This window comes from Chironomus tepperi, unplaced genomic scaffold (genome assembly GCF_022539635.2).
Source record: "Chironomus tepperi strain 1889 unplaced genomic scaffold, CSIRO-AGI_Ctep_v1 contig_261, whole genome shotgun sequence".
In the NCBI taxonomy this organism is placed as follows: Eukaryota; Metazoa; Arthropoda; class Insecta; order Diptera; family Chironomidae; genus Chironomus; species Chironomus tepperi.
In genome coordinates, this window is record NW_027226383.1 from 851,297 (window position 1) to 878,735 (window position 27,439).

Sequence of the window (27,439 nt, forward strand, 5' to 3'; positions counted from 1 at the left end):
GTAGCTTAATAATGCACTTTGTTCGTTCGTTCGGCTGTTCGTGCGGCTGTTCGGTCGGCTGGAACGCGAGATCTCGAAAACTAGACATCGTGGAGAGCTCCGGTTTGTTTTAATAGCTTCGTTCTATCAAGTTATTGGGTTATCGGTCATTAAGAAGTTTCAAATCAACGCATAAATACTATAATTAACAGTTTTTCATTTTCAAATACAACAACAACAAAAACAACAACACGTTTTTTCATTGTTTTACAGTGTTTTTCAATGTTTGTCGATGTTTTTACAGTGTTTACTGAACAATGTTTAAATTTTTTTTGACCGTTATGAGATTTGAATTATAAAAATTCGTTAAATGATGAAGTTCTTAAATTTTTTAAGTTTTATATGGATCTTGTTTTTAAGATCTGAAAGTGACTTGGATCTTACTGGATCTTGGTTTTTAGGTCTGGAAGTGACCTAGATCTTACTGGATCTTGGTTTTTGAGCTGGAAGTGACCTGGATCATACTGGATCTTGTGTTTTAGGTCTGGAAGTGACTTGTTAATCAATTACTGATCGCTGGGACAAAAATGCGCTTAAGTCCCTCGATCAATAACACGAGGACTTTTGTAATTTTTTTTCGTCAATGGACTTTGCCTTCAATTTTTCATGTCTCTGCTTTTACGATAAACATTTTTAATGTTGGAACAATTTTATGTTATATTCGTTCAGATATATTGTGTAACTTTTTTTTGTGTGTCCTTTTATCATCACTAGATTATTTGATGAAGGGGAAGCTTGAATATTTAAATTGTGAATTTAAATGTGTGCTTTGTGAAAAGAGACATAAATTGGGCAGGATATGGATTTTTTAAAAGCAATATTAGATCATTTATAGCCTTAACTAGACATTGAAATAGTTAAAAATTCCAGATAGAATCCTTGAAATGGCCCATCGAACCAGTGATGGGCATTCTATGTGCCTCGACACGCCAGTGTTGCGTCAAAATGTCTGAAAATGCTATGAAACGTATACAGTGAGCGGTTTCGGTCGAGACTTACAACCAAAGAGTTGCAGACCAAATCCTCGAAATTTCCCTTAAATTCCTTAAACTTATAAGACTTACCAAATCATAAAAATACAAAATTTTCAACATTTAATAAAAGAATCCATTAATCCCAGCAATTTAGTCACCCTCTTCTTACCCCGACAATATTTGTCTATTTAAAAGCAGATGAAAATACTTTGTACAATATCAACAGTCTGTGTATGAGGATTGGAATGGATGAGGTAGAGTGTTGAGTAGATTTTGTACTCTAAAAAAATAGTAAAAAGGATAGAGTAAAATAATTTTTTTTTAATATATTTGAAGAAGAAATGTTTTTCTTGTGGTTTTTGAAACTTTTTTTTTATCCTTAAATAAAGACATTTTTTCTTCTACTGCTGCAAATTGCTTTCTATTTGAGATAATGTGAGAGATACAACAACAGTTTGTAGATATAGAGAATGAAGAGATAGAGAGACATAACATTTTTTTAATTAAATTTTTATTATGAAGATATATAGAAGGGAATGAGGGAGAAAATGAAAGCAGGACGAAGCAGATTAAATGCAAACAGCAAAGTAAAGCAAAAATAGTGGATGAGAGAAGTGAAGAAAATCAAATAAAAATCAAAAATTATGGCTCCGAGTGCCTTTAGATTGAAATAAGAACGAGAAAAAAAATTTCTTTTAGTTTTTAAAAGCATTTTTCCTCCTCTTCTGCATTTTCCATGCTTTTATGCAGCCAGCATAAATTTAATGCACTGTAAGAGACGCCACTTTGCTGCTTTTGCTGTTATTTCATATCGTAAAGTGCATTATTTTGGCGACATTTTCCATCTGCTTTCATCAGTCATGATTATTATGTGTGAATATTGCTTTCTAAAGAGAATGAATCATGCTTATAGTTATATATCCATTCAATATGTAAGCTTACAGATGCTTGCTCTACATGGCAAGGAAAAAAAATTACTAAAGCATGTCAAAAATCTGTCGTGGAATGTGTTTAATTATTATGAATTATTTCATGAAGAATGGAAAAGTGTCTGGGTGGAGTGGAGATGATTGCAAGAGTATGAGACGTGGTCTGTGAATTTTGTGGGATTGAGAAAGTTGTGGATTGGATTTTAAATTAATAGTAGAGGGTTTATGGAGCAATGTTTTATTGTTTTTAATCAATCATTAATGTTAGTTCAAATTTAACTGTCTTTATATTTCTCATAATAAAATTCATAACCTAACATCACTGAATCCATAAAGATTATTAAACATCTCACATATTCATTATCATATTGCATCATGAAACTTATAATATGGCAATGGCCCTTCGCTTTTCTCACATTACCGTCGTAAACCATCTAATATAATGTGAAATATTCTCATCTTAATGAAAACTGAAGGCAGCAATCAGTTTCATGTAATATGAGAAAGTACTTTAGAGCACCTGCATGAATATAACAATGATATAAAGTTAATAAAAATGAGAAATTTGAAATTTAATTAAGCTTGAGATGAGAAATCCTCACGGTGTATGTGCATGCATCTTCACTTTCCCTTCTCAGTTTTTTTTGTGAAAGGAATGGATACAACAACAGGGAGGAACAGAAACGTGAATGGATGGGAAAATTTTTCACTGCTTTTGAGCGCATTTTTTATGTTTTTTCTCGGTAACAAGGCAGGAAAAAAATATGCGAAGGGAGGCATGCCTTTTTAATAAATCATTCAGGAGGAAGAAGCAAAATACAGCACATACAGAAAATATATTACTTTGTTAATTCAACTTTGCATCTTTCAGGCATGAACATAATAAGAGCCGAAAAGTAAAAAAGAAGATTTTCTTTTTTATTTTTTGATGTGTACGAAAGTTTTCTTGCTTTTTTACATTCCTTATGTTCATGAAACTTACTTGCTGTTAAGCTATATAACGTATTCCCGAGCGAGACATGAGTCAGTGTGGGAGAGTGTTGCGTGAGTCTTTTAAAATGATTGGTTAAGTTCAGAATTATCTAATGTACTTACTGTATCCATGCTCCTATATATATGTAACCATGTGGAGCTGCAGACACAACAAAAGGCTTTTTCTTCTGGTTCTGTGGCTGGCTCTGTCACCTAATTTGTACAAATTCTCTCTCCACACGTTGAGCCAACATTCTTTCAACAATGTTTTGCGCTAACTAGCTTCTGGCCACCGTTTCTCTACTTTTTGGAGCTCCTGGCTGCTCAAGGGCGATGTAGCCTTGTGATTCTGTCCCAGCAATGACATTATCTAATACGGCAACTTCCAAAATATGTTATGCTCCTTACTAACTCGGGAGGACATACACACAATATTGTACAAAATGCAACCGTTAAAATAATTCTATTTGGCGTACTTTTTTTCTCGTTTTTATTTTATTCTCATTTTTTTTACATGAAATATATATTTATGTGTACAAAATGTTTATGTACATCTCTTGCCCTTTATATTTAAGTGAAGATAACAGTAAGAGGCACAGCAAAAAAAAAAAACATAACAAAACAACGAAATGCTCCGTTTACAACAATTTGCCTCCTCATAAGTCACAAGAAAACGGTTTTTGGCATTTCTTTTTTCCTCAACTTCTTGTTCTGTTTTCATTTCCTCTTTCTTTTTTGTATTGCTGAATATGGCAAAAAAAAAATTATTTACAGAAAAAATATAAAAAAAAAAAGATATGAAAATATGCCTCAGAAAGCATTCAGTTAAAACAGTTGAAAAGTCATAAGACCCTGTGGGGATAACAATGTAATATTCATGGAATGATAAATCTTGTGACAATATGTTTTTAGTAAACAATGTTATTGCGATACTTTATTCGTGTAAGCTGATAGCGTTTAGTAATTTTTTATAGACACTTTTTGACGAAAATTGCTTAGTCAAGCTTGTATAAATTCTAGTTTAATAGCAAAACTATGCTTTAAGCAATCATCAATCTTAAATTTCAATCGTAAACCAACAATTTGCATCACATTTCCAAAATTTCCCTTAAATGACTCATTTTCTCCAAATTTTTATATTAAAATCTTAAATAATCTTCATAATGAGCAATTTAGCAATATTTCTTTCCTCAACAAACCGAGAATTGAATGTGACACAAGAATATTTCATTTCAATTCATAAATAAGCGAGAAATCATCACAAGCAAAAAAAAAATTATTAAAATCTCTCCTGCCATAAAAATTATTTAAATTGAAACCCAAAAGTCCTTACTGGCAATCCAAATCTAGTGAATGGGGGTATTAACGACGTTTTTGTCAGATGCGAAAAATGTAAAATAAGAAAGAAGAGTAAAAATATGAATAAAAATTAAGCGATGATTTATAGCATGAAAGAAAGAAGACATTCTTATGCGTAAGTCTGCTTCCTGGTCGATAAAAAAGAATGAATGTTAAGAAGACGAAAAAATATATTTTTTCGCACAAATCATTTCATTATAAATTTATACCTTTCCTTTTTCATTTCTTTAATACTCGATGTTGGTGGTTCTTCATACCTAAAAGCTGTGGTATAGAATAACCACAGGAAACTCCATCTTCCTTGTATATAAAGCATAAATGAACAACAAATTAATCATAAAATCACATTTGGAGGACTACAACCCACAACACCCCCTTAGTCACCTATCCACCCAACATTCACGTCCTAATAACTTTTAAATAAAGCAAAAAATTCAAAATGCCTTCATGATTATTGTTCAAAAGCATTTCAAAAAGGTGAAATTTGCATAAAAATAGAAGACAGAAAAAAAAAATTCAACAATAAATAAAGGTGATGAAAACAACGTACGATATAATCACAAGTATCACTCAAGAAAACTGGCAAAAAGCTTTATATATGTGCAATACACAAGTATACACGTCTAGTAAAGAAGAAAGAGCACTATGGGGCAAAATGAAAAAAAAAGGGACATTCACTTTGATTTTTGGACTTTTTGGAATCAAGACTTGAGGGTATTTTTTTCTTATAGTACATATAGCAATAGACTTGCATGCAAAATTTCAGCTCATTTGGTGCTGTTTGGTCGGTTATGGAGCTGTTTGAAGTTGAAAAATGGTAAAAAAATGGTTTTTTTCACTTCTTATTTGACTTGAAAAGTTTCATATTTAATTAAAAGATATTGAAAAACGGTTTTCGGTTCCTAATTGTGCTATATAAGAGCTTTAATTTGACATAGGACAAGGTTTATATATTCGGGTTTTAGTGGCAGGACTTGAGAAAATGTATGAAAATACCAGGAAAAAAAGCTTCAAGCGTCCGGCAAATATGCTAGTTCTCAAAAGTTTCTCATATAGACCTATTTTTTCGTAAACTACTTACGTTCTACTTTACAAAACTGAAAAAATATCCAAAATTGGTTGGTACGAACAAAAGTTATGGCATTTTTAGTTTTGGACGAATTTTTTTCTCAAAACTAATATTTCTGAGATGAATTTGGAAGATATCATTTGGAAAAAGTTTTTTAATGTATTTATTGATTTTAAGAAGACTTGTGAAGAAATTTTTTGAAAAAGTTCAAAATTCTCCGAGTTAGAGGTACATATGCTATTTGACGACTTTACCCTTTTTCTCATCACTCAAACTGCTATAACTTTTACATGACTAAATATTTTTCAGTTCTGTTTCTTGTTTAGTGTAGCTTGTTATAATACCTTTCCAACGATATATAATACTTAATAGTTGGAAGTAGTCTTGGTCGTGAAAACGGACCCTGTTTGTGACTGACCCTTTACAAAGAAATTTTCAAAAATTCATTTCTAAAACTACCACTTAGAAATTAAATAATATAATGTTTTTGTGTTTTTAAGGTCATAATATGATAGTTTTGAATCTCAAAACCCAAAAAATCTCATTTTGTAAACTTTCTGCAACTTTAGGGGCCTTCATAGGTAATACTCAGGTAGTCTCTCAATTCTCAGATATGAATCTGTTTTGTTGACTTTTTTTGATTGATATTCAATATTTACACTTATTTTGTGCAAAATCTATCAATTTTAAAAAGTTTGGGTTGAAAAAAAGTGATTTTTGATTATTTTGTTAAAAACAGGCTTAGGTAGGCCACATTTAAGGCACTCCAGTAGCCACTATGATTAAGTTCTATACATGTTTTATACATATTTATAAAGGTAATAGTAGTAACTAGTAATAACAGAAAACAAAATGCAAAAATATTGGTTCTAAAAAAAGTTATAGTCATTTGAGTGGCCAAAAAAGTGTCGAGAAGGGCAACCAGCATAGGCAAAAACACAAAAATTCAAAAATTTAATGAAATTCTTGAAGTTTTTTGAATAAAAATTAGTTTTATGTCATATTAATTCAAATTAATGCATTTTTTGTCAAAATAAACGTTAAATTTTAAATTTTTGTGTTTTTGCCTATGCTGGTTGCCCTTCTCGACACTTTTTTGGCCACTCAAATGACTATAACTTTTTTTAGAACCAATATTTTTGCATTTTGTTTTCTGTTATTACTAGTTACTACTATTACCTTTATAAATATGTATAAAACATGTATAGAACTTAATCATAGTGGCTACTGGAGTGCCTTAAATGTGGCCTACCTAAGCCTGTTTTTAACAAAATAATCAAAAATCACTTTTTTTTCAACCCAAACTTTTTAAAATTGATAGATTTTGCACAAAATAAGTGTAAATATTGAATATCGATCAAAAAAAGTCAATAAAACAGATTCATATCTGAGAATTGAGAGACTACCTGAGTATTACCTATGAAGGCCCCTAAAGTTGCAGAAAGTTTACAAAATGAGATTTTTTGGGTTTTGAGATTCAAAACTATCATATTATGACCTAAAAAACACAAAAACATTATATTATTTAATTTCTAAGTGGTAGTTTTAGAAATGAATTTTTTGAAAATTTCTTTGTAAAGGGTCAGTCACAAACAGGGTCCGTTTTCACGACCAAGACTACTTCCAACTATTAAGTATTATATATCGTTGGAAAGGTATTATAACAAGCTACACTAAACAAGAAACAGAACTGAAAAATATTTAGTCATGTAAAAGTTATACCAGTTTGAGTGATGAGAAAAAGGGTCAAGTCGTCAAATAGCATATGTACCTCTAACTCAAAGAATTTTGAACTTTTTCAAAAAATTTCTTCACAAGTCTTCTCAAAATCAATAAATACATTAAAAAACATTAAAAAACTTTTTCCAAATGATATCTTCCAAATTCATCTCAGAAATATTAGTTTTGAGAAAAAAATTCGTCCAAAACTAAAAATGCCATAACTTTTGTTCGTACCAACCAATTTTGGATATTTTTTCAGTTTTGTAAAGTAGAACGTAAGTAGTTTACGAAAAAATAGGTCTATATGAGAAACTTTTGAGAACTAGCATATTTGCCGGACGCTTGAAGCTTTTTTCCTGGTATTTTCATACATTTTCTCAAGTCCTGCCACTAAAACCCGAATATATAAACCTTGTCCTATGTCAAATTAAAGCTCTTATATAGCACAATTAGGAACCGAAAACCGTTTTTCAATATCTTTTAATTAAATATGAAACTTTTCAAGTCAAATAAGAAGTGAAAAAAACCATTTTTTTACCATTTTTCAACTTCAAACAGCTCCATAACCGACCAAACAGCACCAAATGAGCTGAAATTTTGCATGCAAGTCTATTGCTATATGTACTATAAGAAAAAAATACCCTCAAGTCTTGATTCCAAAAAGTCCAAAAATCAAAGTGAATGTCCCTTTTTTTTTCATTTTGCCCCATAGTGAAGAGGTTGAAGGTAAAGAGCACTACAAAAATAATTTATATCATATCAATGTCTGTCAACTTTAGGCTGATAATTTGTCGCTGAAGTGTGTGTAGATGCCATGCGACATAAAAAAAAGAAAACGAACAAAATATCTACGACAACAATAACAACAAATTCCATAAAGCCACATACATATATTTATTTTGCACTTTGTGCTTGTCGTGCTATACAAAACGGAGATAGAAAAATAAGAAGGAGAAAAAATTTTCATGGATTATGTCATATTTTATTGTGTTTCGAGGGCGTTTTACGCTCTCTAGGGAATTTAAGAGCCTTTTCTTTTGTGTAGAAATTGAAAAAAAAAAGAATATATTCTGCATAAATTTTCCTTCCGCTTCCTCATTGTCACACAAGAAAAAAAAAAGTAGGAGAAAATAAAAAAAACTTTTCAAATGTCCATGATATGATGATGACGATGCGATGAGGTTGTGAAAATTTATGGAAATTTATGAGCGAACAATTTTTCATGAAAAAAAAGAAAGAAGATTCTTTGTTTGTTTTGCTGCTTTTTTGCTTCTTGCCATTTTCCAGATATAAATTCTCTTTTAATGATAAATTTTACATTTTTGATGCAGAATAATTGTCAATAACATAATTTCTAATGTTTGTCATGTATGAAATTGAGAAATTTTTGGAGAATGTTCATTGGGTTTTCATAATTTTTGCTTTTATGAGATTTGATATTTACTTTGTAATTCTACATATGTTTGGGGCTGTAATTGCTTATGATATGTGTGTGTTTCATGTGCAAAAAGGATGTCTGTTTTGATACTGATAGGGGTTCACAACTTAACTTATTAGAATTTGGATTGTAACAGTGAATCGACTTTCGAGATCTGATTTTGTGCCTTAACATATCCTAACAAGCAATGGGCATGCTTTCATACTATTCAAATACTAGTACGGTACCTAAAAGCGGTCTCTTTAGCCGTTAGGGGTAGTGGACGAGCTCTAGTCATCAACTAGACATCTAATTGCCTTAAACTAGTTATAACGCATCGTTGTCCACTCTGCTGAGTCATTACATGAATTTTCCATATTTCCCAACCAAAATCCCGTCCAAATCTCAATATTCTACAACTTTGAGCCTCTATCTCCCAAAAAAATTACAGTAAATTATGAATAAAATTTCTTTGATAACTCACAAGAGTATTTATATCATAAACACACTTTACTGTAGCTCAATTTCCATCTATATTCTCTATTTTTCCCTCTCTATATATATTTATGTCTTGTTCCTTTTGAGAATATGTCCTTTTCCATCTCACGTATCACAATTGCGTATTTGTGTTTATTCAATTCAGAATTGTTGAGTGGTGTCACAATCAGATTATTGTATCCATGTATGTTTGGGTCATATTTAAGTTTTGTCCATTAATTCAACGTATACATTTTATGGTCATGTATTTTTTTTGTATAATAATAAAATATATAGTTTGATATTTGACAAACAAAAGGAAAAGAAAATAAATTTTTTCTTTCACATGTGGTCATTTGCTTTTCACTTCTTACAATATCTTGACAGACAAAATAATTTGAAAAATTGAGAAGTTCTCTTCCTTGTTCCTTATTGCTTGTGAAAATGACGAAGGATGAGCATGACGATGTTGATGAAAGAAAAAATACATTTTCACTTCTTTTCACAAGAGGCTTAGCCTATTGTTCTGTTGAGATGAAAAAAAAAGGTATTGAAGAAATAACTAAAGCCTCTCAAAGTATTAAAAAAGAAAAAAAAATTATTTGGCACTTCTCATTGAGTTTGCTGTTTCTGCTATTGACTGCTAAAGTTTTTAAATGTAACAAAATTTACTTTGAATCTTTTTTGTGTAATTTTATTTCAATGTCTTCTGATGACTTTGTCTGAGAGACTCAGAATCTTAGTCTAGGTCTTCGACCAGCATTATTCTGACTTGGTGCTTAGTATGGTTTGAATTCGGGGTCCTGCCAGAGTCTCACCGGCCTTGTGTCGAATTTTGTATCTTTTAAGCGATTTGTGAATTTGAAAATGCATTGAAATTGTGTCCAATCTCGATTTTAAGTCCATATCTTAAATTCCACGATTTTTCAATAACAATACCCACTCCCTCTACTACCCTCTCCTTCCCCATACCCCAAAAACAAAATAAGCCCCTTTAAAAAAACTCTTCACAGTTAAGAAAAGTTAAAAGACTCAAATGCAGAAGTTCCAAAAGATTCACAAACAGATGATTGAATAGGAAAAAGGAAGAAGAAAAAAAATTAAATTTTCTTCAAATGAATCGACATGACAGAGACAAAATTTTAACACTTCTGTATTACACACAATCCCGTCCTCATTTATGTCGCTTTCTTTTTTATGTTTCGGAAATTGACCGTAGATTGTAAAAAATTTTCATTCCTTTCAATGGACATCAAATGGTGGGATAAAGAAGAAGGAAAATTTCATTATACTAAAAAATGTTTTTTTTGCCATTGCCTTTCGTGATATTTCTTTGTAAGTAGAGATTTTGAGAAGAGAAAGAAAAAAATTTGCTCAATAGAAAGAAAAATGAGGAAAAGGAATCTTGAAATTGAACATAAAAAAGTGAAGTTTTTGCTATTCATAAAAAAAAAAATATTTCACACTTCTTTCGCAATTTATTTTCCGTTCATTTTTATCCTTAGTGTATGGACATTGACGAAGGAAGTAATGTGACTTCTTTTGAATGAAACCAACTTTATATTTTTGTGTGTGGCATAAAAATTACAAGCTATTGGACATTTAATGTTATTAATATTGCAATAGGAAAAAAGAGGCTGTTTATATTGCTGTCATATTCCGGAAATGAAATTTTCTTTCAATAAACATAAGAAGAAAGAAACTTCATTACAGCTATTGACAGTTTTATGTGAATAGCTGTTATCACTAAAATTTGAGAATGGTCAATTCATAAAAATATTTGGATTTTGATTCAAAGCAACAACTTTTGTGTGGGCTTAGAGGACATTTTATGGTGAATTTATGGCGTTTGTCACTAGTTGCATTAAATTCTGTAGGATATTTTGCAAAACATTAATTTGACATCAGGGAATACTATACATAAGCATTCTGTAGAGACTTTGGGATGGTACAATAAATCATTAATCGAAGTGACTTCTCCATATCCTCGGAAATCAACCAATTCATTCAATTTTTCCAGAATTTTCATATTAATTCTAAAAGAATCCATCAAATTCCAATACATTTCCTTATTAAACAGAATATTTCACTCAATTTTCCATTTATTAATTCACAAAAGAATCTCAGAATTTATTCCACTTTATTTTGATCATTCTTCAAGTGAAGTAATCATAAAAAGGAAAGAAAAAAAATATTCCTGAAACGGAAAAGAAAGGACATCAACTGTGCATGAAATAAAAATCAGCAACAGCAATGGCAGCATAACAAACACCAAAGCAGAGAAAAAAAAAGTATGAAAAGAGGGTTTGATTAGAAGGACAAAATTGAATAATAAAACGTCATATTTTAATACGTTTTTCCTCTTTTCGCTCTTCCACTTCCCTATTCAATCCATAATATGAAGGAAAAAAAATCCGCATCGCCTTCCTCATTCCAAATTCGATAATATTATTATTCTTGTTTTTCTCCTTTCATTTTTTTTCCGTGTCATGTTTCGGTAATGTTTTTCAATGCTCGTAATTTTACTTGCTTTATAAGTATGGAGAAGAAATTGACGCCCGGGTTTACTTGTGCTCGCTTTTCTTGTCTATATAAAAGTTACACATTCTTCCTTCCGCAATTTCCAATTTTTTTACGTCCATATAAAGATTCCTAAGGGTTGGATAATCCTGAAGTTTGTAAATTTTTTTGACAGAATGGTTTTCAGGGTGATTAAGAAAAATTAGGGAATTAGAAGGCAATTCCCTAGATTCAAATCGCAATTAATAAGACTATCAGTGCCAAAACAGTTAGCAGCAGTGACTTAGTAGCTAAAATGTCACACAACCGATCCTAACGACCCGGGTTCGATTTCAGGGATAGTTTAGTTGAAATTGGATGCATTATAGCTGTTTTAACCACAACAGCTCAATTTCTGTTGTGAAACTGTGGCTGAAAGTGTCAAAACAGCTATGGCATACCCCCGATAAACTTCTTGACATTGCATGCAATGTTGTTTAGTCCAAACGATGTAAACTAAAATATATTCTAAATAGCTTTAATGTGAAATAAGTAAGACATGCAACGGCTTTTCCCCTAATCGAAAAAAGAAGTATGAAAAACTGTGTGTGAAATTCTTTGCTGCTGTTGCTCGACTTTTTTGTCTAGAACCATTGAAAAGAATCTTTTCATTCATTTTTTGCTGTTCCAGAATTTTCAGCTTCTTATTTACTTCACTATCGTAAGCTATACAAACAACATCAGTAAAACGAAGCAGCAACAAAAAAAAAATATTGAGAGAGAATCTGAATATAAAAGTGCACCAGATGTTTGATTATTTCTTTATAAAGCACAATTTTATAACAATGTGCTTAAATTCTTCTCTATATATATACACATTTTTTTCGATTCTATCCTTGGGGTCTTCTTACAAGCAAAATGAAAATTGAAACTTTCTTACGGTATTTTGCATTGCTGCTTACTGCGGTAAAATGCTTATAAAATTGAGTGTCTTTATTAAAAATTTTCATTCTCCTGTAAAAGTTAATGGCATTTTGAGATTTTTTTTTGTTCTTTCTTGTTCCATTCTTTTCGTTAAGTATGATGAGTTGCATGGGGTCACACGCCAATAAGTTTCTTCGATTTTGCTCCTCTTTTTTTATCATCCTTGCAAATGTGCTATGATGTAATGAAATAGACAGAAGGGACATCAGCGGGAAAAAAAGAAGGAAAGGAAAGTTATAATAGCAATAATTATTCATCATACAGAAAATCAATCAAAATGGATTGCCGAGCGTCACTTGGCTTATAAAACTCTCCTCTATTAAAAAATTTTTCTTCTCGTCTCTAATTTTGCCGTATTGCTAAATTCTTCTTCCCTATCTCCATACAATATTCTGGGAGTAAAAAAGAATAATGAATAAAATACAGAAAAAAAATTTAACGAGCATAAAAAATTTTTTTTCTGACTTTTCATGCCTTTAAGGCGACATTCGAGTACTAAAGAAAGTTTTAGAGCAATCCATATGAAGTAAAATGAGGAGACTGAGTGAACAAGAGGGTTTAAAAATTGAAAATGGAAGAGGCTTGATGAAAATGTGGATTTGTGGATGACTTTTGGATGTTTTGGACAAATAAGGTTTTGTTTTGTTGAAGTTTTGGTCTTACTTGCTTGCTTCTGGGGCTGGGGAGCACGTGGACACATTGTACGCGCAGAGAGAACGTTTAAAGCCAGCTCTATCCTTCGAGAACTTCTGCTAGTTGAGAATGCTAAAGATTTTAGCGTTTAATCCAGTAATTCTTTGAAGTTTTGGTCTACATGCTCCGTATGTGATCTGATTTAATTATTGAATCATCTCTTTAAATCGTCTACAACCTCGTGACTTCCTGATCAATAAAAAAATCTCATTCAACTTACTCCTTAGCACTTTAAAGCAAAAAGGAACAAAAATTAATAAAGAAACTTTTTTATAACTCAAAATTTTTTTAATTAAAAATTCATTTCCAATACGATGAAATAAGGAAACTTTTATCACCTGTGCAGGGCCGGGTAATATTGGAACATGAACAAATGATAGAAAATGAAAAGAAAAGAAGTTGTTTTTGATGAGGATGTAGAAATGAAAAATCCTCGTGTCCACTTGAATAAGTTTATTTAATGATAAAAATTTATATTTTATCCTCTTTCTTATTGTATAAAATAAGAAACTCATGAAGAAAAAGGAGCTGGTTGAACATGAAAAAAAGTACACCCAGTAAAGGACATTGCGCAATGATCTGAAATTAATCGGTAATTTTTAAGAGATGAAAAGAAAAGAAAGTAAAAAAAAAATTATACTCGATGGACATTTATGAAAAAATATGTAGGACATAAAAGGGAGCATAAGGAATAAGAATCAGCAAGAGACCATCACCGAAACCCCATAATCGTTAACATTCCATCTTGCCACTTTATGTTCAAATAATATCGAATGATTTGCAATTGAAATTTTATCGGAAGGAAAATTGTTGTATTGCCATTACCCAACCATAAGCTCTGTTGAGTAAAAATCCATTAGTAGAAGAGCTCAACAGAAGAAGAATAAAAAAAAAAATATTCATTCCTGTGCATGAATACATTTATTGTGATAAAAATTGCTTCTTCTTCTCACTCTCATGGTACTAGAAATATATTATAATTCACTGTTATTTTACCTCATCCATGTGATCCCGAGTATTGCGTTGTTTGGATTGTTGTAGACTAGTTGCTCGCAATTTGTTAAGACAGCGATTTGGGTCGGGCACATGAATTCGTTCTTTATCATACAAACCTGAGCTTGGAGTCGACTCGGTCGACTGACTCCACTTCATACAACATTTAAGTCCACTTCGTGCTCTGATGCCTACTATAGACTGTAACATCGAGTTAGCTGCAAAGTTTAAGAAGCACTGCCACAGACACTGATAGAATCCCACTAAATGTCTTCAAATTTCCGTCCCTCACTCCTCGGAATCAACCAATTTCCCCAAAAAACCTCTCTTCTTTTTTAAAATGAAGAACCAAGCATTACATCTATTTTTAAAAAGCATGTCTTTACATTTTAATGACATTATTTTACATATTGTAGATATTCTACAAACAATTTCACGTTATGGGAAAGATAACAAATGACAGACAGTAGAATCAACTATAATTGCTTCCATCAGCCACTGACTATCATCGTATAAACTCAAACATGTCCATTCTACTCGTCTATCCTTTAATTTCTGTCTTATTTTTTCTTTTTTTCAAACGAAAAACTGCTTAATCATTATTTAATCGATGGTGAATGTTAAGCTTCACGTTATGATGAGATTTTCTATCGTCAAAAAAAAATAATGTGAAGGAAGCAGGATGAAGAAAGAGAAAAGAATAAAAAAAAATATAGAAAATCCACATGTGCTCATGATCCATCACGTTCTTCGATTTTATAAGATGATTTTTATGACTGTTACTTCTACATCTCATTCTCTTTACAGCCACTGTCACTGTGCACAAAAGATCAAGCTGCTACTTTCTACCATTATACTATTATTATCCATTTGGGAGTGGATCAATTTATTATTGCTAATATAAGAATATATATATATACAATAGAAAATGATAGCTATGATGACGATGATGAGTTTAATGCGATTAAAAATATGTGCAGACATTGTCAGAAAAAAAAAAAAATTTTGTGGCTGTGTTGTTACAGCCAATATCTTACTGCATTATATTGATATGATACGATGTGAATGTTTGAGATGATATAATATAAAATTGATTTATGCTTTATGTATAAAATGGAAATATACTTATGTTAATAACAGAAGTGATATGGGTGCACTTTATGATGTATTTATATTGCAATTTTATGTTGCTATGACATGAGTTTTAGAGCTTATTTTGAAATTAAAAAATTTATGTTGTGGAACTGGGATGAAAAATTCAGTTTTACAGCTGATTTTCCAAGAATTTCTCTAATTCAGTACACAATTCTAACACAAAAGCACAATCATATGATAATATATTTAGCCGGAGCCATTCCATCTCAAATAACTCAAAATATCCCGTCAAAAAGAAGTCATAAATCTCAACAACCTCCCAGACTAAACAATTTTCACATTTCTACACACGAAAATAAATTTCAATGATTGGCATTCCTCGAAAAAACAACAAAGCTGTCAACAACTGACTGCTCAACCAAAAATTGAAGGAATTCATTATATCCCCCATTAATTTTCGACAATAATATCCAATGCTCATCCTACATGAACAAATATAAATATACAGTCAAGTCGAGTGACATAAATTATATGCCAAAAAAAGGGATTATGATTAATTGTTAATTTTCACGAGGCGGTTGTAACAAGTCGCACCAGACTTTAGTGTCATTCTCATACTCCACAAAAGTCATGTAAACTAATTTCTATGATGAAAAATTTTGTTTTGAAGTTTGAGTAACAGAAAAACTCCATCCATTTTATTGTTATAATTATCAACAAAGTACGAATGATACTGTGTGCAAATTTATTTATTGTTTTTGACAGTGACACCCAGGACATTAATTAGTCTGTGTCGTCTGTGTGATGTAAGGCAATTTTTTTTGTCCCCCTTTCTCTCTCTCCGGGGTGGATATAAAGGGAAAACAAGAAGGATGGAGAAAAATAATGAGGAACAAAAATGATAATTTTTTTTATTAAATAGTTAAACATAAAAGTGAGTCAGTTACAGAAAACAGCAGATAGATGTCAAGTCATATTTTCATGCAATCTGCCTCCGGTAATATAATCATTCATAATAATTGTAGCAAAGTTCCTCATTTGCTTACTTATTATTTTTTATGATGATATTTTTATTGTTATGGAAGATGAGACATTTTGTGGAATTATGTGGAGGAGTTTTCAGTGGAAATATTTAAAGTTAGTCAATTTCCAGAGCATTGAAGTCCATACTTTTTTGTGACACTGCAAACTTTGACATTAAGCCTTGATAGAAACTGCACAGTGTGTTTCCATGTAACTTAGGTGACACACTAATGTCCCTTGCCACACAGTTTAGACAACACTGCTCTAAACCATATTAATTGACAACTTTCGTGCTGACAAATCATTCAATTTCTGAGAAAAACTTTATTTGTTGACAATCTTAACTGCTGATTCGGAACAATTGAAAATATTGGAAAATTACACACTAAATGTTGTCCTTTTGAACTTACTTATGTAGAATCATCGATAATTATTTAATTAACCCATAAAACACTGTCTTTTGATAAACATCACAGCTTGAATCAGCAATTTTAGTCATCCACGCGTTCTATTTTGTCATTTTCGTTCGCTACTAAATATTCTATTTCATCAAACATTTATAATGTTTGCAATAGAATATTTATCATATTAAACACATCAATGTCCATTCAAAGCACATTGATAAACTTTAATCCTGTCAATTCAACTGTCCGTTGAATATTTTATGACTTTTTCCCGTCCATCTTTTGTTTTTGTTGTGGGTGTTTGTAGGAAGAGATTTAGATAATATGGACATAAAATCAGACTGACCAAATAATTTTCATTAATAAACTGCTTCAGTAAATAGCCAACTAAGATAAAACTTTTTTGAACTGCCTGAATGGACATCACCATTAGAAAGTTTGTAAATGGCATTTAAAATGAAAAAGTTAAAGTCAAACTAAGGTGCGATTAATTGATTGTTAAATATTTGCATGATTTTTTTTTCATTTGTTTAGTTGCGAAGGAAAAAGGAAATTAAGGTCATAAATGGTGGTAAAAATTGTTTATTGTTTGCAGGGTGAAAAGTTGAAACATTTTCGAAAATTTATTGCTAAAATATTGAGGTTATATGTTCCTAATATCTGGTCATTGAATGTTGATTTCTTAAGAATATTTGAGTGAAAATTCAAAATACAGATTTCCGTTAAATTTTTAATTTGAATAATCCGTCAATTTATTTCATCAATTTTTACCCAATGAATGTCCTTCAAAATTTTCATCAGAAAATATGAATAAAATATATTTCAAAAAACAACCTCACATGATTGCCTCGAAAAAGCTTCTAAAAACTGTCATTTTCCACAGAAAAATATTAAAAACTTTTATGAAAATAATTTTTCAGTAGATAGCTATAAAGCAATGTAATGGCTGAAAAGAGTCCATCAACATTAATAATTCATGTGTGAAATTTGATGAATGGTGGAAATTATTATCATGTCAGGTTTTAAATGCACATATATTCTAAAAAAAAAATAAAGAATTATATTTCATACTTATACAATGTATGAGTATGAGAAAATGTGTCATTTTACGATTTGCTAATTTATTATCATTGATTTTTACCGAGCCCGCGAGTCGCCTATAAATTATTTTAATGTATTATGTGACTCCATTGTGTATAATGTTAAAAGTATGAAGTTTCCATCTTACCGATGATGACGAGGCGTTAATGTAAATGTCTGGCATTTATTTTATGATTATTTCGTCATTATTTTCATCTTATGAGTCAAAATAAGCTATTCGACTGTGAGTAAAAGGAGATAATAAAAAAGATTTTCTTATTTTTTTCTTTTCATGTGCTTTTGTTTTTATCCTGGAATTTTATTTATTGTCTTACGTACATATACGCACGTTATAGCCGTTATATAAGTGAAGTTATAGCACCAATCCGTGGGGATAAAATGTTATCAATTTTCTCTTTTCATTCTTTTGTTGTTTTATAGATTTGCTTTTAAAAAATCCATGTGCATTAAGTCGAAGAAATTTTTTTTTTTTTTTTTGAAAGCATAAAAGTTATTATGGAGGATTCTGAATAAATACAAATAGAATTGGTAATGTTGGGAGATTTGAGTGAATCTAGAGTTTATTATTGTTTGATTTGAATATGCATTTTTGAGAGGTTTACTTATTTACTTACTTTGCTGGCAGTACAGATCAGTTGTGATGCATGGTATCCCTCAGATGTCTTCTGAAACTGGCCCTGTCGCTAGCTACTGCTTGCTAAAATCTAATGCCAATTCAAGTGCATTTTGAAAGGTTTTATTCAGTAAAAGATGAATCAAAACTTAAACCCGAGTAAAAATTCGGGTATCAATTACATCATACCACAAAATCATCCAGCCCTGTCTCCATTAAACCAAAAAAAAGTCTCATAATAATAATAACAATCATCAATTGATGGTGACATAAATGTTCTCTCTTCTTTCATTGTTTTCCGTTACAAAAATGAGCGTCAAATTTCCATTTCTAGGCCTGTTGTTGATGTTGACTGATATTGTCTCCGTTTTACACGACCGAGTGGCGCGTTAAGCCGAGAAATCATAAAAAAAAATTTTTGAGCATAAAGAAGTGGAGAAAAAAAAAACTTTTTTCATCATCTAGTTGATCATTATCTCAATTTTTATCTCTTCATGATGTGTTTAAGGAAAAAAAGACGATGACAAACTTACACACACAAAGATATAATGATTATTATTACACAAATAAATTCCCGCCTGCCAAAAAATTGGAGCTCTTGTTAGATAATAATAAGAAGGAATATAAAAAGTTCTTTTTAATTTTCGTAAAGCGGAAATCTATCCATGAGAAGTTCCTTTGATGTTTCTCGAGGCATAAGAGCTTATGCTTAATATTATGAAAGATGATGATGAGAATCATTTCATCCAGAAGGAGCGGAAGTAGAGACGACAGCTGAGTTGAACTTAAATTGCTGTAAAAAATTCCTCATCGTCGTGTCCTCTGATATTGAAGAATATTCTGCTGCTTTTAATGAATGGACATGAAATAAGAAGAAAATGAATTTAATAACAAGGAAAAAAAAAACTTTCTAGTCCGTAAAATGGGAAGGAGAAGAAATCTTAATCAAAGGACGCGATATTTTTTGAAGCATAAATTGTCTGCAAATAGATAAATTGCTGGATAAATGAAAGATTGTAAAGGCCATTGAGGAGAAATGTCGGCTCAACTTGATTTTATTTATTAAAGTCAATTTATTCATTTTACATGCAATTATTTTGCTTTTCTGTCATTTAATTCGACTTCTTCAAAATTAAAATTCAATCCATTAAAACAGTGTTGTCTAAACTGCGTTGTGCAGCAATTGGTAATGCTATGAATTGTTTGCCGAGTGTAGTTTCAGTCGAGGATGACCACTAAAATGTGACATGACGCAAAATAGTTTAGACAACACTGCAGAAAGACAACCTTCATTTATCATTACCCTAATAAATTCAAAAATTCCCCAAATCAAAAGTTCTTCAAACTAAAAAAAATCTCCAATTATTAAAATTCAAATTTTTTAGTTTCAATATAAAAAATTCCTTCCATTCATTGGACAATGCAAATATTTTCCTACAATATGATTCAAGTACCAACAATGTCTGTTATAAATAAAAAAATAATATTCAAATATATGTAGATAGATAGAGCACCAAATAATTGTTATTAAACACAAAAGTAATGGAAAATGGAATTTTTTTACATTTTCTATCGTTTTGTGCTTCTTGTTTGCTCTTCTGACTGCCGCATTTTTTGCCAGAAAAATAAAAAAAAAAAAAACTTTTCGACTCAAATATTGTTATAGCGACTCGTATAGAATGTATTTACTGTTAAATTGCAGTTTGTAGAACGATATAAATGAGCGAAAGATAGTAAAAAAGCAACAAAAAAAGGAATATCTGAAATCATTTCAAATGGAAAGCAATGCATCCAACATTGCCTGAAGGATGAGTGAAGAGTGAAGACGAAAAGAAGAAACAGCAAAGCGATAAGGTTCAAGCTCCCATAATAGCTCTGTAAAAAAAAATTCTCGTTGATATGAAAATATGTAAAAAAAACTTTTAAAAATGCTTATAACAAAAAATGGAAGCGAAAAAAGAACGAAAAATGTGTTCAATTTATCATGATTTAATTTGTACAGTTGAAGTTAGATTTGAACTTTTTTTACTATTGTCTGTGTGAATATTTCTCTTATTTCTTCATTTCTCTCTTAGACTATCTCTGCACATTATTACATTTTTAAAATTCATGTACTTAAAAACTAGTTGCTTGTTTGTTTGCTATTGGAACAAAAAGAAAATCGCAATAAAAATGATAATAACAAGTAGTTGTAATAATAATAATGGTGAAATAAGAAATGGATGATAATTGAATGGGGGTAAGGAGTCAGGGTTTGAGGACATAAAGTGGGTGACATGAATGATGAATTACTGGAGATCAGCTAAACAAAAAAGGGGTTGGGATAGATGCAAGAGTACATTGACTTTGGATGAAAAATGATAGATTGTGTTTTGAATAATTTTGAATTTAAATTGTAATTTTGATTAATTTATGATGCTTTTAACTAAATTTTCCATCAAAATTCTAACTAAAAATCTACCATTTAGTCCAAAAATACGTTAACACCCAAACAGAAATGAAAATATATGCCGCTAAATGCAAATCAATAATTCTTTAAATTATCTCTTTTCTAAAATAAATCTTAAACTCTTATTGTCATAATAATTGATAATAAAATTAATCCTAATGATGCAACAACATGTCCAACTCCACTCCAGCATCCCAAGTTCTCACTGTTAATCTGGAATCGTGCATTGTCTGGGAATCGACATTCACGATCAACACATCTTAAATTTGATTGTAATCCATCATGTTGTGCCGGTCCTTCAACGGATATGAAGAGTGGCGGACACCATTGAATTAATCCATTTGTATCACATGCCCAACGTAAATCAATTTCTACGACATCATTATTAATGCGAGAACATAATATCTCACCATTTTGATTCTGATTTGTTGAATTGTCTCTGTATAGAATTGAGAGGATAAATAAAGGAAATATAAGATGGTGACAGAAGATGGAAATAACGGGAAATTACAATTAATGAGAAAAAATGTTTCTTTTGTTTCGTTTTTTTTCCTTGATGGCAAACAAAATGTCGAGGCGAGATTAATTGTTCATTTAATTCATTAACACTCCGCCTCCAAAAAAAGTTTCCGTTGCCAAAACAGTAACATAGCAACAGGAAGAAAAAAAACACAAAAGGTAAATGCCTACCTTGGTCTCTCAACCGATCTTGATTGACAAACAGTAAGAGTTGAATAACCAGCGCCAATAATTCTCAATGTTTGACGATCTGCACCGCCAAAGAAGTAATTTGCATGAAGTCGATAGAAAACAATACCGCGAGGTTCAATATATTGTGTCATTTGTACATCACCCCAGTTATCCCATTGCCAATTTGATCCACATCTACAAACAAATATAAAAAATGAATAGGAAATGAAATCATTCGGAACAATTGAAAATAAAAGTCGTTAGATTGCCATAAAATGTCAACATAGCATGTCTATGTATATATATATACACACCTGTGATTAATGATCCTTCTCGGCTCCTGTTGAATGCGATGAATGACAGGGTGAGCATTTACTTGTATTGATTCACCACCGACGCCTTGTAAAAATATACGTAACTGATATAAATCTCTTGCTGGCTCGCGAACGAAACGTTCAAATCGATTTGGTGATCCACCCGTCCAGAAAATCCATCTTAAATCGGGCAATATTTCTTGCATAATACGAAGTTGTTCACTTGCAAAGTTTGAATCGGCCTCATTTACATTTCCTTGGTTAGCAACAACGAGTGAAATAAGAGAACGTCCACCGGGATTTTGATGTTCGCGTTCACCATTCATAAAGCTTTCGACTGTACTGCGTGCTTCACGGACAACATTGGCTAGATTTAGTCCTTGAGGTTCTATAGATTAAAGAATAAAACACGTGTTATTTGAAATATTGAATCAAGAAATTCACAAAAAAAAAATTGTTTTCATATTCACACCAAATTTTCAATTTTTTAATAAATTAAAATTAATGAATGGAAAATATCCCAATCTGGCAATATGCAATGCAACAGGTGACACACGAATAATATTTATTTATTTATATAGAAAAATAAAATATATATGAGGGTTCAATACGTACGCATATTGTGTACAGCTAGTGTCCATTGTGTATAAAAATCAGACAATTGATTTGTTGTTGGTACGATAACAGTTCCATCATTAGCATTCAATATTGTGTAGGTTGTACCAAAGCGTCCTACATCTAAGTTGTTTAATAAATGACTATAATTGAAAATAAGACATTGGTATAAATAGTCATTGACCTTATAAGTTCTATTTATATTTAGAAAAACAGGAAAAAATTACATAATCACAAGCAATGATCACAGACAATTTCCGATTTCAATTTTAAAAATTATAAACTCACCCTATCGCTGCACGAATTTCAACAAATGCCCATGTTGTATCAACAAAAATAAAAATATCACTGGCCGTTCGCCAAATTGTCTCACTACCAACATTTTCTGTTGTAGTAGCGCATGTCAAATCTCTCAGTGAATTTGCTGTAGAGATGATAATGAGAGGAAAAAAAGGTGTTGTCATATTTTTTTCATATTAGTTACAAGTGCATTCGGAAATAACAAATTAATAAACTTACCGATATACTGCTGAAGAGTATTTGTTGCTTGCGTTGCAATTCTGCTTGTTGAATTTACGGATAATGTTACATCTGATGTCATTTCACCATCCAAAACGGTTGTAAATGCGATTGATTGTTGTGTTAATGTTGTCATTGGAATGGTCGAGAACATTTCATTACGATTACATGCACGAATTGATGTCTCGGGATTTTGTGTTGTACCAAATAAACCACGTTGTGAATAGTACATGTCAAGTACTTGACTCAATTTAAGGTTCGTAAAACGATTACGCCATTCTTGAATTCTCAAACCCATTAAAAGGCCATCGATGCCACCACGAATCTCAGCATCAGTATGCTCAAAACGATCTCGTTGTGAAAGGAAATACCAATGTGGCACAGCCGTTACATTCCATGCACCTGAAGCACCAACTTGAATCTCACGTGGCACTTGACGCAATACTGCTTCGGCAACATCACCGCTTAATGTTGAAGCATAACGATTATCAACAGTCATTTGTCCAGCTGTTTGACGTGCTAATTTATAATGTTCCATAATATGATCGTTGGAAATAAGTTCACGAACAGGAATGGTTTGTGGTACGAGTCCAGTAGCAATGCCAGCCATAACTGCGCCAGCTGAAATTGAACCCCATGTTGAGAATAAAACACCATTTTCAACGGGACATTGACTTGGTGATTGTGTTCCATCGACTTGACCCTGTTGTACTCCAACATCAAGAGTTTCTTCATCACCTTCTAGTGCCTCTCCTTCATCATTTAACGGTGTTTCTTCTTCTGCTGGTGCTTCATCCTGTTGTTCCTCATCTTCTACTTGATATTTTCCGAATTTTGCATGCATTCGTTTACGAATTTTTTCCATTTCTGGTGTTTTAAGAAGCTCTGTATCCTCACTAACTTCTCTCGGCACACGAGATGAACGTAATTGTGCTAATTGATTACATCTTGAACCTTCATCACCGCGAACATGTGTCTCAATTGATGTTGATAACATGAAATGAAGTGCGCACTGAAATTGGTTAAAATAGAAATTGATGATTAATTGGATTCCTTTTTTTTATTGGAATTAATTGGAATGTGGGATTGGATTATCGTTGTATTTGTAGCTATAGTTTCTTAATTGCTACTTTTTTTTGGAGATTTTAAATTTTAATTGAGCGATTTTCCAAAAAGAAGATTTAATTTAATGATTTCATGAAGCAACAAGAAGAAAAACCATTAATTTTAATAAAGTTCATAAAAAATAGTCTAATCATGATGACTCATAACATTCATGACTCACCTGTTCAGCTAGAGTAAGTGTTCCGTTTGGAAATTGGTTTGCATTTCCCGTAATCAAACGTGTTAACAGAACACGATTTTTGTAGTGGTTAAAACCGCTTACAGAAAATGGTAGAATATCTTCAGATACGACAGCAGTTGTAGTCGCTAGAAAAAAGAAAAACAAATAAAATTTTTTAATAGTGTTGGTTATTTAGGTGAGGCATTTTATCAATTTTCGAACAGGTTGATTTGTTTTTTTGCACTTAATGAGTGTATGTAGAGTAAAAATATATATAGAGAGATTACATTCTTATCTTAATTCGTCATTTCTTTATATATAGCATACAACTCATAAGCTTTTTTCATTCCGAAACTTGATGACTAAAAAAACTTGTTTTTCCAAAGAAAAATCCAATAAAAAATACTTACGTCGAATTCCATCTTGTTTGAAAGCGAAAAGTAAACTCGTTGCCAATTGTCGCATATCCAATGTATACGAGGGATGGTCTTCAACTTTTCTTATTAATTCAATGAGCATTTGGGGTGTCATTGGTAAGCGATTATCGCGCTCAAATATGTTACGGTCTTGATAGCATCTCCTTAATGATCGTGCAATTGTTAGTTGTGCATTATCTTGTGCATAGCTCAATGATGCAATCGTAAGAAGGACGAGAAGTAGAAATTGGAAATTTGTCACAATTCTTAGTAGCATTTTCAGTTTTTTGTGTGTCGTCTCAATGAACGAACTATTTCTTTCAATTTGGTTCTTTTATTGGATCAGAAACCTGTGAAGAAAATATTCTTTTATAATAAAATAAACTAAAATGGATGAAAATGGAACAGATGAAGTGAATGTTTTTCAATTGAGGGCATGAATGATTGAACTTAGAGTGCAAATAGAGGTTGATTATTGCTTGCTTTATGTGCTTGATTTTGAATTTCAATATTAATTTAAACAATTTTAACCTTGAAAATATTTATTACCAAATAACTAATAATTTTATTTTTCTTCATTCTCTTTCTAGGTAAATATAATCAATTAATTCTGAGTCTTTATCAACACGAGTCAAGTTTTTGAAATTTATACACCGACTTCGCAATGCATTGGCGCTCTATCAATAAAATTATTACTTTTAGATAAGCTCCTGGTATCAAGTTATCCATGAGTGACGAGTATTTGTGCTGCTCGTTAAATTTTATGTTTTATAATGTTTGTTATTTTTATGCGGAAATAGAGTGAGTTTCTATTAATTAGAAATCAGGTTTGACTGGATATTGAATCAATTAAGCGGTGCATTGCTGGATAAATCTAGGTAAATTTTTGAATTTTTCATTAGACGACCGAGTCTTAATATTGCATTTCAGTTTATTCTAACTGAATTTTAAGTAAAAAATCTCATTAAACTTCCAAAAACTTACAAAATTGCCAATCATAAAATCAAAAACTAAAGATTCCCACAAAGAATCTAAATCACATCCAAATCCACTGCAATTTTACAGCAGTAAGAGGTAAAATCACTCACAAACGAAAGATTCGCAAACATATAAGCAATAAATGTTACAAAACTTTTGTAATATTGTTTAAATCACTCTTTTCTACTTCAACATTTACCGTTCAGTGCAATGATAAACTTCAAAAGTCATTCACATATATATGTGAGTATTTGCTATGAATATCAAACAAATAGATTTCAAGATAGAAAATAGTTTAAAATTAAGTATGAAAATTTGACATTTTTTCGCGCTACCGTCATGACCTACATGTATGTATGCGTGATTAGTTTCATAATTTTATAACAATTTTTTTTTTTTCTTTTGTAAATAAATTTTTTATCTAATTTGTGAAACACACATTTTTCTTGTGAACTGATAGCGAACAAAAGTGAAATAATATAAAAAAAAAGTTTATCAGCATTAAGTCAGGTGTATGTACATAAGAGATAAAGACTAATTTTTTTTTTTCGTATTTTGAAGCCTTCAATTTATCATAAAATAGCTATTAAAAATTATTCACCATGCATAAAAGGGTGGGTCAGCAATATAACTCAATAAATTGCAAACTTCAATACTTTGTGGCTTTCCACAGACAATTTTTAATACTTTTTTGTGGCTTTTGTGCTGCAAAAATATTCATTGAGATTTGTGCAAGGGGGAAGTAAATTTATCATCTCGGATTTCCTCAAGTGGGGTAAAGGAAACTGGTTAAAACAGAGCATATAAAAAAATATATTTTTCAATAATTTCCTTCATGCTTCATTGTGCAAAAAAGAAGCCACACCCGATGATTTAACTTGTGCAATCAGTATCAAATTACATTTTCTGTGTGAATAGCAATGTGAAGATGGATGGAGTAAATGGAAATTAGATATTATGCAACTCACCATTAACTAAATTAAATTGAATTTTCAACACTCAGCTCTATTGCTGGATAATGTAGATGTGGAATGAGGATTTATTTTATTGCAAACTTCCTGCAAAATTTATTCTTTCTTATTTTTTAAATTGCCAATTTATTTATAGTTTTTCTTTTTCCTTTTGTCTTTTCACTATCCACAACACTACGTACTCCACAAGTGACTGAAGCCGATTTTCTATATTTTAAGACATCTAATTGCTCACCACACCTTGAACGTTAACTTATCTTATCGTAATTGTAGTTGTAGTTGTTATCTTGGAAAAATTTACTGATAAGAAGATGTAAAGTGGCTCCAACTGGCGGTGGGGAATGAAATTAATAATTGGTGGGTTTTTAACGAACTTCCATGCTGACTTTGAGATGGATAAAAATAAATTTGCTTAACTGGCCTAAATGTTCAGCTTAAAATAAGACAAATAGAACATTTAGACCTATAAATATAAATTTTTCTGCTGATTTCAAAATAAAATTTATTTGAAACCTTAACAAATCTTATTTCCATATGAAAAAGAGTCAAAAAAGAAAATTTCCTCTTTTTTATATTTTCATTAATTTTTAATGTTCATTTTATGCCTTTTAATCTGCATTTTAAACATACGCACAAAAGGAATTTATGGCTTTGGCAAATAAATTTTCATTTTCACACACATTCTTCAATTTTGTATCACTTATCGTTGTTCTGCTTCCTACCCACTTATATCATATGAAGATTATGTTTTCTCTGTGATCTGTGAAATGTAACAATAAAGCAAGTCATTGGGATGGATGGATGAAATCAAATACATACACAATAAAGATGTACACACA

The 27,439-nt window shown here is 31.1% G+C and overlaps 2 protein-coding genes across 13 annotated transcripts in view; one reads left to right on the forward strand and one right to left on the reverse strand.

Annotated features, from left to right (window-relative positions):
* bru3 (bruno 3) overlaps positions 1-27,439 on the forward strand; it is a 286,566-nt gene that overhangs the window by 116,734 nt on the left and 142,393 nt on the right. The gene's annotated exons all lie outside the window — the stretch shown is intronic.
* On the reverse strand, positions 20,337-26,795 carry LOC139091760 (uncharacterized). Its single transcript, XM_070641939.1, has 9 exons — positions 26,598-26,795; positions 24,646-25,001; positions 24,236-24,381; positions 22,951-23,962; positions 22,720-22,855; positions 22,432-22,574; positions 21,817-22,204; positions 21,503-21,697; positions 20,337-21,251 (listed from the first exon to the last, which is right to left on the reverse strand). The coding sequence occupies exons 2-9, from the start codon at positions 24,926-24,928 to the stop codon at positions 20,927-20,929; spliced, it is 2,628 nt and encodes an 875-aa protein (XP_070498040.1). The 5' UTR covers positions 24,929-25,001; positions 26,598-26,795; the 3' UTR covers positions 20,337-20,926.